The 13,102-nt window shown below is 45.7% G+C and overlaps 1 protein-coding gene across 2 annotated transcripts; it reads left to right on the plus strand.

Annotated features, from left to right (window-relative positions):
• Window positions 1-686: 686 nt before the first annotated feature.
• idh1 (isocitrate dehydrogenase (NADP(+)) 1) lies at window positions 687-10,659 on the plus strand. Of its 2 annotated transcripts, XM_077001464.1 has the most exons (10): window positions 687-855; window positions 1,127-1,341; window positions 1,456-1,585; window positions 3,663-3,954; window positions 7,474-7,579; window positions 8,160-8,337; window positions 8,512-8,663; window positions 8,932-9,072; window positions 9,183-9,345; window positions 9,930-10,659. In XM_077001464.1, the coding sequence occupies exons 2-10, from the start codon at window positions 1,299-1,301 to the stop codon at window positions 10,021-10,023; spliced, it is 1,299 nt and encodes a 432-aa protein (XP_076857579.1). In that variant the 5' UTR covers window positions 687-855; window positions 1,127-1,298; the 3' UTR covers window positions 10,024-10,659. The 2 variants fall into 2 exon arrangements, with proteins under 2 accessions (XP_076857579.1, XP_076857580.1); XM_077001465.1 differs by lacking the exon at window positions 1,127-1,341 and having other exon boundaries at window positions 690-855.
• The last annotated feature ends 2,443 nt before the right edge of the window (window positions 10,660-13,102 follow it).

A 13,102-nucleotide genomic window follows, 5' to 3' on the forward strand; every position in this document is an offset into this window, starting at 1 on the left:
CACTTAATAATGACCATGTTAAGAGCATGGGGAAATTGTAATAGTACCCGACGGTTTTTTGTACGCACTATTTTATATGCGATACAATATGAGGCTGCGTTTGTTACTAAATCATTTACTGCACCTCCAACTACGGGGTTTAAAGACTATTTCAGATATAGTTTGACATGTATCAGGATACTTTTTGTATAGAGCGAAAGGGCTTCAAACAACAACGTTAAAAGACCGCGCCTACTAACGCATTTAGGCGCTTTTGTTTGGCCAATTTCGTTTTGGCGATTGCAAAACTTGTAGAACAGCGACATCTTACGGCCAATGAAGGGAACTGCATGCACATGCTCTCCCGTCACGTTGGCTGAGTTTCAGTGGCTGAACGAAACGTCGAACGAAATATAACTTAGACCTTCTTGTGTAGGTTATGGCTGCTTTTGTCACATTTTTAACCTGATATTAATTTGGGTATATACCTGTTGCAGAACAATAATTATTAGCCAAGCTTTCGTGTAGAATAATATTTTAAGAGAGGATTTTTAAACTAAGAAGTCCACTGGTGATAGGGCCTATATTAGTCATGATCACGGGTATCGCATCAGTTGCCGCTTGTCCATAAGACTAAATCCTATCGTCGTATATAAAATTGCACATTATTGTAGGGAATATTAGATTTCAACCGGAGTAAAGGGGAAGGCGGAAAGGGAGACGTGTCTGCTCACCAGCGCCCCCCAGTTCCGTGTTTGCTGCTTCACCGTACGTTCAGATCGGTGAACACAGAGCCGCCTTATCAACTCGCCCTAAGGAAGAAGTCGGCGTGTAAGACAGGCAACCGCTTCCTTGTCGCCCGCACTTCATTGTAAGGTATGAAAGATATGAATGATAACGAACCGCATAACCAGTCGGTTGTGGAGCAGCTGTAATACACGCAGCCGCACAACTTCCCTCTGTGTGCCGCACAAGTTGCGCGTCTGTCAGGCGGCCGGTGTGATATTAACTCAGGTTATTATGGGAGGACACGATCATGGTGAAAATGATCTGTAAAACAGCCAGACCTTGGACGCAGGACCCGTGGGTTCGTGTTGGAGCTGTGAGACCTTCAGTGCGTGTGTGTGTCCGTGTTCTTTGGTGTGAGGTTTGGTGACAGGAGCGAACAGGCATGCGGGGAGTTGGTGCACCAGCCGCCCCGACCCGTCCAGGCACCTCATGGACCCACGGTGCCACTTCAGCTACACCAGCATCTCTCTGAATGGGGCCTACAACCAAGCTTGCTCTCTGTCCACTGTTTATTTTGAGGCCTTCTTGAGATGGTCGACCTCGGGATGACAGAAGCTGAATTGTTATTTTCTTGTATGTGACATTGTTGTTGTTTGTGTGAAGCACATTCAGTTGTCTCTGTTTGTGAGAAGTCCTGTTTGAGTGGTGTTTAAATGCCTTGACCAGTGTGGCCGGATTATCCTACAGGTACCAAAATGTCTGAGAAGATCAAGGCCGGTTCTGTTGTGGAAATGAAAGGAGACGAGATGACTAGAATCATCTGGGAACTTATTAAGGAGAAGCTCATCTTCCCATACCTGGAGCTAGACATACACAGGTCAGAGTGGCCGTGTGTGTGTGTTTGTGCGCATGTGTGTGTGTGTTCATTCATTCATTCATGTCCACACGTGTGTAAGGGGGAAAGACCTTTGACGCAGGACCTGTGGGTACGTGTTGGAGCTGTAAGGAGAGACCTTCAGTGCGTGTGTGTGTGTAGAACATTACATGCTCTACAACCTAATGTTCCCGTTGACATGTTCAGCTTTAAGGGTGTTATTCAGGTTAGACTTGACTGTGCATGTGAAAATATTGCTGTGTAAGATAATGCCTGACTAATAATACTGTAACGTTGAAATGCATTCACAATGACTAGGCTTCTATAAACCTGCATTGCGGGATGGTGAAGATTTTTCTAAACTTTGAGGCACAACTATTTCAGGCCAGGCGAAGCTCCTTGTTAAATTTTCAGGTGATATCTCAGAGCAGTTATACTGTCTCATCATTTGAACTAATTTTTTGATATTATTACACACGTATTACTCATAGTAGCAAATGAGAAGGTCTTTAGAAAACGAATGTCGAAACTGATATTCAGGAAAACCACTCGTACATAGAAAATGAATCAATAATGGACTTTTAATACGTCCAGGTATGCACTGTGTGGCCAGTTTAGCCAACAGACTTTTTTTAAAATGGCGGTACTGTGTGGGATGTCTGACCTGTTTGATGTCACCCGCCCTCGTGCGCCCGACCTTTGGACATCGAAGCGTCTGTGTCTCACGCGCTATATTACTGACACCGAACTGAGGGACTCTGCTGCGCACTGTGAGCTTGTTGCTAGTCGATTATAACGGAGAGCCGTGAGATTTTAACATTTGACGGGCATTTTATCTAAACTTTGATTACCATTTCACTGCCAGTTTTAGGTGGTGTGTCCATTTGAGATGTTTAGCTGGAGCATGTAGACCAGATCAGACTAGATCATTATTTCATGAGACTTCTGTATTACAAAGGGCATGAACTTGGACATTTCAGTACCGTGTCCGTGCTTAAAGGAACACACCATTTATCGTTTGCCCAAATATCTCCCCTCCTTATCTATTAACTGGTGTCCTCCTGCTGGATAAGTCTGGGTTTGAATAAGACAACCTGGGTTGTTGATGTAGCTAATGGAGGAACGTTTGTCCAGTCGTTTTCCTCATTTGATGTGTTTTCATTTGATGTCTTTACTACTGCCACCTGAAGCACTTTATTTCAGCCCCTGGTATATGTGTGTGTGTGTGTGTGTGTGTGTGTGTGTGGGGGGGGGGGGGGGTGGTGGCGGCGGCGGCAGAGAAAATGGGTCAAAGGTTACAGCAACACAACACAACACAATAGGCTGAACTCCAAAGAGCTCACCAGCCATATGTTCCTCATAGTTCTCGCATGGTAAGGAGCGTAACTGTATCTGATGCATCTAATCTCACTTCTCCCAGAGCCCTTCTGGGTTCTTGTGATGGATGGGCTTGTTTGCATAAAGAGAAGACCTAAGCTCACTTGTTTGGCTGTGAAGACCGTAACACCCAGTATAGAAGCATTGTGTGTGTGTTTTCATTGTAGGCACATACCAACATACCAAATGTACAAGTGAGCCAGCTATTAAAGTTGTGGTTTGCTGTTTGTTATCAATGAGAAATTTGTTCTTTTGGTTTTATTTTTTTATATTTTCATTGATTTGTTGACAAAATTGTATGGTTAAAAGTTGAAGGAATATAAAACTAGCTTTTCACTCTGGTTTTCTAGAGAAACTGAGCGTGATTTCACTCTCAGTATGCTGGTCACACTGAAACGCATTTTGAATAGACTGCACTTTCTTTATGCATTTGCATATGAAGAAGTGCCCCAGAAACTTCTCAGAAGGGCCTTGGAAATAAACATTAATAAAAGCGAAAATGAACAAATGTGTGATGGAGAAACGTTTATCACTTTTTTTGCTCTCTTTTCTGCGTGGTAACTTGAGCGTGGCCGATTGCTTTCTGAAAGTGGCCTGTGAATGGATTGGCGTGAGGCTTTACGGGAGCGTTCTGTAGAAATGAGATGCGCAGGATGTGAGAACCTCGTCGTGCGCTGACCGTACGCACACTTTCTCCCCGCAGCTACGACCTGTGCGTGGAGAACCGGGACGCCTCCAATGACAAGGTCACGGTGGAGGCCGCGGAGGCCGTGCGGCGCTACAACGTGGGCATCAAGTGCGCCACCATCACGCCCGATGAGAACCGGGTGGAGGAGTTCAAGCTGAAGCAGATGTGGCCGTCTCCCAACGGAACGATCCGGAACATTCTGGGTGGCACCGTCTTCCGGGAGGCCATCATCTGCAAGAACGTCCCACGCATCGTCCCCGGCTGGACCAAACCCATCATCATCGGCAGACATGCTCACGGAGATCAGGTCAGAGCCGCTGAACTATACTCCCCAGGGAGTAATCCCAGACCACCTCCACCCACACGTAGTCTGAGAGTGCGATTGCTGTATTGCTTTAACCTGGCCACACCGTCAGGATTCAGCCAGTTGCATTCGATTGGCTGTCCACACTCCTGTGTATCGTTTGGTACTAGTCCAGTGTGAGTCATAGATTTTTTTGTTCCAGCGAAGTTCAGTCTTGGCGAGTAGTTGCATATAGTAGGAGCCTTTCAAGGTATATGATCCTGACGGGGTTTGCATCCATAGTATGTAATCATTAAAAGTAATTCAAGAGTTTTGCTGAAAGTGGTTCATAATAATTGACTCCTCATTGTTTACTTCCTGTCAGGCTATTATAAGGCCCTATATTTCAAGCCTTGCTAACTCTATGAATAGCTACCAGGGATTTTGAGACATGTGATTTTGTTGTTTGCACGTGTCCTTCTGCCAGTGACATCAGATCAAGTGATGCCACGTGAGCCATCGCTGGGGCTCACGTGGGGTAAATGAAAGCTGTATGTGGGCGATTTAACATTCATAACGCCTCGTTGTACCGGCAATCGGTTTCCCGACGGACTGTTTATGTTGTGGCACCATTGTCATGATTCCCTCCCACTATACGTCGTGCCTAAATAGCGGCTTGTGATTGGTCACTTTGTACGTCAATCCTGCGCATTGTTTTCCACAAGATTAAACGTGATTGTAGCTGGCAGAAATTACCTACAAATAAAAGACGTTAACACAATATTTAGTTTTATTGAACATTGATATTAATGGGCCCAACCAGTCCCTCTTCCGTGCGTTTACACATTTCTCCTTACCGTTGACTGTTGTAATTGCGCGTTCAATTACTTCAATAAATGAGCCTTGTGCATTGATGGCGCTTTTCACATCCTCGCCGTGTTCTCGTGAAATGTTTTTATTCTGAGTAAATATATGAAACCTTATTAGTCTAACGTTAGTCTGAAGAGGAAACGGGTTATAATATATTTTTTTATTTGTCTGCAATTTACGTCAAATCAAGATGAGTGCCAAATACACTCGGGTCTTGTAGCTACACTAGATTCTAGTACATATAATGTGAAAGTACTACCAGTGTGACTACACAATAAGGAGACAGGAGTGTTTAAACCAGAGACCGTATATATACGGTCACTGGTTTAAACGCGTGTGAGTGAGTGTGCACCGTGTCCATGTGTCCTAACCTCGTGATCAGCGCAGCTCGCGTTCTCGCCCCTAGTCTCATCTCGCGATAACACGACCTACAGCAAGAGGGCAGCGAGTTTGTCCACTAGTTAAAAGTGGACATTCTGTTAGACAAAATAAATACATGAATGTACCTGTGGCAGCCTGTTCTTAGAGCTCAGACTCATACACTTCATATACAGTATCTGAGGTTCACAGTATATTGCTCACTGATCTATGTGAGCTGTAGTTACGTGTTTAGCATTTGAGCATCTCTTCTTTAAGATGTGTAATTCCTTTTAGTCATGTAAATGGTTCTATAAAGCCTTCACTGCTTCGTCCCCTCCCCCCAATTAAACAACCTTACAGGTTTCGTCAAAAATGGGGTGACATGGAATGAGTCCTCTCTGTTGAAACAGATGGGCAAAGTTCAGTCAGTATGTGGTCCCCGGTGCCCTTTGGACTACAAAACCCATGTAGCTTGCTCCATACGGTATGTGTTTGAGACTCTTCTGACGCAGCCTTTGTGCTGAGCCTGGACCAGGAGCTGGCCCGGCCGTCACCCTGCTGATCCAGTCCTTTGGTCTTGACCTCACAGCCTGGAGCTGTTCTGCAGAAACCAGCTGTATGCAGCATCAAAATGAACCGAGTATCTGGGGACCGGGTCCTGCGTGTCCGCTGGTCACGGTCCTGATAGAGGAACCGCATCACCCCAGACATGGAGAACTCACAACGTTGTGTCACCATCAAGAAGTGGAAGGTGGCTGTATTGGGACAGTTGGATTACAGCTGGTTTGCTGCTTAACAGCACCAGCCAAGGTGGATCACACAAGGTGGCTGCTTTGTCTCTCTACAGATTATCATCTGTGAACAAGTGAGCTTGTAAGCAGCTTCCAGATTATCATCTGGGACCGTAATATGGACAGACATTTTGTTGGTGGAAATTACAAAACGCAGTTTGCGTAATATTGTCCAGCCATTTGTGTTTAATTCTCGCTATTCCCCAAATGAGATTAGCAAGCAGCCAGATGCAGCAGGCGTGGTTCTTCTAGGAGACCACAAGTAGGCTCGTACCATATCTGCAACAATCCTGTTTGATGGTGCCACTTCAGAAGATAAGGATGAATTTGTCCAGCCATCTTTCTTGCCTGGGTCAGGATGAGTGAGTCAGAGATGTACATGCCACTGATTTTCTCAAACATCTGAGTATTTATGTAAAAAAAAAAAAAAAAAAAAAGCTGAACTATTTAGAGGTTCTCAAGAAATGAGCTCCCAGCAAGAACAAACCGTGTATTCAGAGACTAAGCAGTATTGGAAGACCAGAGAAATGTCCATGCATTTATCACATCAAGGCTTGATTATTGTAATGCTGTTTTATCTGCTCTCCCAAAAAGCTCCCACCTGCAGCGAGTTCAGAATGCTGACCTCCTGACCCGCAGGAGAAAGAGGGATCGTATTACACCTGCACTCCTCTCACTGCACTGGTTACCTGTCAGCTTTAGAATAGATTTGAAGGTTCTGGTGATGGTTTTTAAATGTCTTCGTGGCCTTGCTCCACTTTACCTCAGTGAAATGACTTGGATATGTTCCAGTCAGGTCTCTCAGGTCTTCAAACAATAATCTACTGGTGATTTCTAAAACCCGGTTAAAGATTGGAGAGGGTGCTTCTAGCCACTATGGCCCAAAGCTCTGGAACTCTCTTCCTGAGGAGCTCAGAGGCATTTAATCTCTATAAAGCTTCGAGAAGTGTCTCAAAACCTTCCTGTTTAGATCTGTTTTTAGTTAAGGAACTTCAATGGCTAATTATTTTATTACTTTGTCACATTATTTTACTTAATTACATTTTATTTGTTCTAATTTTAATAGTTTTGCCATTTTATTTTATTTTGTTGTCTCCTATTTTAATAATTGTCATTTTATTACATTTTGTTTAGTTTTCTTCTATTTATTCCATAAGGCATGTTGAGTTTCATGCATGAAAGGTGCTATACAAATAAATAAATATTATTATTATTATTATGTAAGGACAAAAGCCGCAGTAGATTATAGTGGAAGTGGAAGATTACAGTTCCAACAGAGATCGAGACTTCTGGTTTCAGCTTGCTGTGTGTCACTGAAAAGAGAGATTTATTCAGAAGACAATTGTATTTGTTGGTAACTCTACCATACTGTTCTTTATTGATCTTTGAAATGATCTATAGCAGCTGCTGAGATCGGAGTAGAAACACAATTCATCCACTAGATGGCACTCTTGTCCTTTGAGACAACAGTCACTCCACAGGTTGCCTGCCTGACATCCCTGTTTCCTCCATCCTATTTCAGTACAAAGCCACCGACTTTGTTGTGCCCGGCCCTGGAAGGGTGGAGATAACCTACACACCAAAGGATGGAGAAACTCCCCTCAAGTATGTCGTCCATGATTTCCAAGGTATGTGATTCAGCAGAAGAGTTTGTCTGTGCTGTTTTGACACAGCGTCTTGCCTCATCACTAAAAGCAGATGTTGTAATAGTTGCCAGTTAACCAGCTCACTGCTGCGATGTAATACTGTATTTTTCCTCTGAACGTGCTTCTCCCGTTGTGGTGCGTGTAAGTTACCACAGTCCGACAGCAGGGCGTGACGCAGGTTTGATCCCTGTGCAGTCCACCCTGCACCTTGTGCAAGCACTGTGTTTACCTTGTGAGTCTCTGCATGTGTTTGTGCCCTTACTTCTCTATGTGCAAATAATGGGCTAATTAAATATGAATTTTGCCTGCGTTTGGACAGTCGCGTGGAGCCAAGGGTCAGCGTGATGCAAGTCAAACCCACGGCACTGTTAGTTGGATCAGTTAATCATTAAACAGAGCGAGCGGCCCTCAACTCTGTGGGCTTCCGACCACGTACGCCGTATGAACAAACGGCCCGGGGCAATTACGCTATTATCTGGTGGTTCTGGGAAGCCGGTTCTGACCCCAGGCTGTGGTGGCAGACTCCTGACGGGCCTTCGCCCCCACCTGGGCTCGTTGACAGGTACCGGTGGAGTGGCGCTGGCCATGTACAACACGGACAAGTCCATCCGCGACTTCGCTCACAGCTCCTTCCAGATGGCGCTGTCCAAAGGCTGGCCGCTCTACCTCAGTACCAAGAACACCATCCTGAAGAAGTACGACGGACGCTTTAAGGACATCTTCCAGGAGATCTACGAGAAGTAAGACTACTGTTCACCAAAGCCAACACGCCCATTACATACAGAGATACAAGAAAGGAGGCGAATGACCAGATTGAGTTTTCATGATGAGAATAACTATGGAATTGGAAGTTGACATGAGAAACACCCCCCCCCCCCCCGTGTGTGTGTGTGTGTGTGTGTGTGTGCGTGCAGGGAGTACAAGGCTCAGTTCGAGACAAAGGGCATCCTGTATGAACACAGACTGATTGATGACATGGTGGCTCAGGTCATGAAGTCTGAGGGCGGCTTCATTTGGGCCTGCAAGAACTACGACGGAGACGTACAGTCAGACGCTGTGGCCCAGGGTAGGACTGAACACCCCCCCCCCCCCCCCCCCCCCCACACACACACACACACACACACACACATCCACTCTCCTCTCTCTGCCCTCATCCTTAAATCTCTCTCTTACCCTCCATGTCTTTCTCTTACCCTTTACGTTTTCTCCTTCATCAAGCGCGCCTTGATTACCAACAAGGACAGCGAGCCTCAATCCTGTGATCGTCCTTTCCCAGTGTTCTGTGTTCGCTCGAAGCGGGTGTTCAGTTTGGCCGGTGTCTCCCCTGCCCCCAGGTTACGGGTCTCTGGGCATGATGACCAGCGTACTGGTGTGTCCGGACGGGCGTACGGTGGAGGCCGAGGCGGCCCACGGCACCGTCACACGCCACTACCGCCAGCACCAGCAGGGCAAGGAGACCTCCACCAATCCCATCGGTGAGCCGCTCGCGTGCACGTTCGTACACGCCCACACGCACGAGACGCTACACCTCCGATCTGAACTCGCCTAAGCGTGCGGTGTTCATCCACCTCTCACTCATCCACAGCCTCCATCTTCGCGTGGACACGGGGCCTGCTGCACCGGGCCGAGCTGGACCAGAACTCCGAGCTGCGCGTGTTCGCCCAGGCGCTGGAGGCCGTCTGCGTGGAGACCATCGAGGCCGGCTTCATGACCAAGGACCTGGCCATCTGCATCAAGGGCCTGGCCAAGTGAGTCTGGCTCTACTGCCCCCGCACGCTTGCTGGACGCTCAGTAAAGCTGGAGGGAATCTAACTATATACTGACCCCTGCAGAGTCATGGGAGAATCTTTTGCACTCCAGCAGTAATCGGTGCAGTAATGGTTCTGGTCTGGTCCTGCTCTCTGAAGCTTCAGTTACCAGCTTTGCACTCTGGTTCTCTGAGCTCCTGGAGTATCTATGAAAAGTCCTGTTCCTTCAGTCAGTAAATTACAACAGAGGAAATAAAATGGCCTTAGAATCTCAGTGTTTCCGGCCATGTCAGTTTGTGGTAAACTAGAGGCTGTTCTGCTGAGGTAAATAATTAGACTCTCTTCGATATTTCCAACAAAGCAACAGAAGGTTTAGAATAACAAGAGGTGGAGCGTAGACAGATTTTCAGCTTTTAATTGTGACAAGAGCCTGGACGCCTCAACACTGCTCCATCGGTGTGGGAAAGAAAAGTTGAAGACTGTTTGCACAGTGAAAGGCTGAGAATGTATCCATACGTGTCGGACGCCGTGGTGTCTGTGGAGCGGCTCTTGACGCGTGTCTCTCGTTCCCTCACCTGTTGCAGTGTGCAGCGTTCTGACTTCCTGAACACTTTCGAGTTCCTGGACAAGCTGGCGGAGAACCTGAAGGTCAAGCTCTCTAGCCAAGCCAAGCTGTGAACCCATCCTCCATCCACCAGACGTAGCCGGGAACACCCACACCATCCATCTCCCCGTCTCCTCTTACCGACCAAGGACTGGCCACACACTCAGATCTCCAACCCTAATCCACAGACACAGCCCACTTCCTCTCCTGATTTAGCAGTCAACCAAGGAGACAGTACCACTAAACACCAGAAAGTAGATTACTTCAGGCATACTTTCAGGTGGAATGTATGAAAGTGTCTCTTTAGGGCATTAGGGATGGCATTCTGGGTAGTCCAGGCAGTCTTGACCCTATTCATCTGTTTAGTTACACTATTAAATCACATTGCTAATTTAACAAATGAAAAACTAGCATTACACTTAATCCTCAGCATTGTTTTAATACTGTTTTTGCACTAGTATCATAAACAATAGAGAACGTGTTTTATGTCACTTGCCAATAAACTCTAGGGCTTCTTCCAGCCATTTTGTGTCAGGGTACTTGAACACTAGTTGCCTTACGTGTCTGTCGGGTCATCGTCCTTTTTCACACCTACAAAGTCCGTCCAGTGAAAGACAGTCGAAGTGAACACTACTTACTAAACACACTTTTATTACGGTTTTCAAGACCTTGTATCATGTGGCTGTGCCTAATAAAATGTGGGACCATGATTTGTGACTCTTGTCTGATTTCAGAAGGAAAGCCTCCTGTTGCTAATGGCGTTGTTGTAATGACTGCCTTTGTCCAGGTGGGGGCACTGCAGGCATTACTCTTCGTTACTGCTGCGCTTCAAGTGCGTTTGTTTGTGTTGACAGATTCACAGTCCTCCTCGTTTATTAGTTTGTATCTCCAAGAAACTATCAATCACGCAGTCTGACATGCGTTTGTCTTTTTGCCACCATAGCAAACCACACTAAACCACTTATTAAAAAACTAAACACAAATCAGGGCGTGGTGCGTCTCTGAATGCACCCAGAATAGCTCCAATATCTCATTGCTTACAATATCCAATTTATATCTATTTTATGGTGGCACAGAATCACAAAAGGCGTGAAGGGTGTACTGACGGTGCCCACACACACTACTGTGAGGGTTCTTGATGAGATGAGCTAGGACAGCCGAACTGGAGCAGGTGATGCTGAGGGCCGAGGAGAGCAGGAGGAGACGTGTGGCCGTGGTGTGACTCCCAGGAGCGGAGGAGAGATATCGGCCCCCTCACACAGCTGCTATTGTCCTCACAAAATTGGATTCTTCCTGTAAGAATGGTGACTGGGTTTGGAAGTCCGCTCTTCAGCGAGACCGCTGTGGTGCTGTTGCGAGGAGAGCATTATTAAAATGAAATGGAAAGTGGGTATGTGGCCCCACCGTGAGAATGGAGCGAGTGTATTAGGACCGGCCCGGTAATAAGGCTGCTGGTTCTGCTAGTTCAGCCTGCAGCACCGTGGCGAGCCCGGACTGATGTTGGCAGCCGTGCTGTGTCACAGAGGGAAGTTCAGATGGAAACAGCAACAGGTGTGATGAGACTTTCATTAACAAGAGGGGGGGGGGGGGGGTCACTCACTCTTTTCTGGTCACTCAGAAAATGATGCAGTGATCATCATTCTGTCTCAAAAACAAAATCTATTATTCTGGTAATGCTAAAACATCTAGTCAAAAGCAATGGTACCTCTAAACAGCCTATATCCAGAGTTCCCTAAGATGATAACCAACACCCCGGTTTATTTTTTATCTTACTTTTGTGGTCCTTATTTTATCTTTCTCTCTCTCTCTCTCTCTCTCTCTCTCTCTCTCTCTCTCTCTCTCTCCATCTGTAAAGCGAGTGGTGGTTTCCATGGGGACGGCATAGGCACTCTCCTCTTCAAAAGCAAGCAGAGCAGAGGTAGCGGGCCCTTTTGTGCTGGAGAGGAGAGCGTGCTGCTGCACTGGGCAGATGAAAGCCCCTCCATCCTTAAACCCAATCATAATTTAGTCATCAGTGCAGGAGGACGTAATCAAAATACAGAGAGAGCGCGCAAACAGCCGGGGGTGGAGGGTGTAGAGAGAGGAGAGATGTTTGGGTCAAGAAACCTGAGGGAGAGAGAGAAATGAGTGACTATGTGCGTGAATAAATCCCAAAGAGATAAAGTAATACATAAAAGTCTTTTTGCTGAAGGCAATGGCTTATTCTGGTCTCCCATTCTGTAGGCTCAGAGCAGCTGTATAGGACATGTGTGATTTGAACATGGGTTTTAGGAAGTCATAAAGTGCTGAACTGTAATCTGGACACACCGTTACTTACTTTTGGTCCTAAGAGCTAGCATACAGCATTAGAGCACAGCAAGGGTGTAAGTCAGCGTGCACATGTCCTGTTCTGTTCTGACATCTTCAGAAATCTTTCTAATTTTTCTGTGTGCAATATACATTGTTGTAAAGAATATCAAATATTGTGTTTCCTCAATATCTACACCTGCAGTGTAGCCAAACATGTCAAAAAGATCAAATCATTGTTATGATTATTATCCTCCTAAGGTGGCAATAAGAAATATTTGACTCATTAGTCATGCACTTAATAATAATGTTATGAAGTTAATAATGTCCATTAATTATATTCTTAGAACCAATACTGGTTTTGATTTGTCCAAATGCAAGACATCTGATGAATTTAAAAGGGATTCTTCTTTTTTTTTCTTCTTGTAAAACTCTAAACTATGTGGCCATTGACAGATATAAGATGTCTGCTTGACTTGCAATGAAATATAACAGTTATGATGGTTCGGTCAAACAGGTATAAGGTTTATAATGTGTAAGCTTTATTATATAGGCTTAAACCACTCAAAACCAATTTAATTGCATGTATTTGTGTCAAATGCTCATTAAATATTTCATTTCCAAAGTCCACAAAGATGCCGGTATTTGTCATTCATTTCACCATTTGCCCTCTCAGTTTTGCCGCTTGTCGAGATGCCTGTGACTTGACCACTGACTCCCTTAATAGAGTACACAAAAAAGAGTGAGAAGACTAGAATCAGAGGTGGAGTTCAGTTGTGCATTAGCATTTAGCATGAGCTCACATGCTCTGTGTGGCTCATTCCCAATATGGCATCTTCAGATTTGCAGCTAAGCCACGCAGTGCTA

Source organism: Brachyhypopomus gauderio, chromosome 4 (assembly GCF_052324685.1).
Source record: "Brachyhypopomus gauderio isolate BG-103 chromosome 4, BGAUD_0.2, whole genome shotgun sequence".
In the NCBI taxonomy this organism is placed as follows: Eukaryota; Metazoa; Chordata; class Actinopteri; order Gymnotiformes; family Hypopomidae; genus Brachyhypopomus; species Brachyhypopomus gauderio.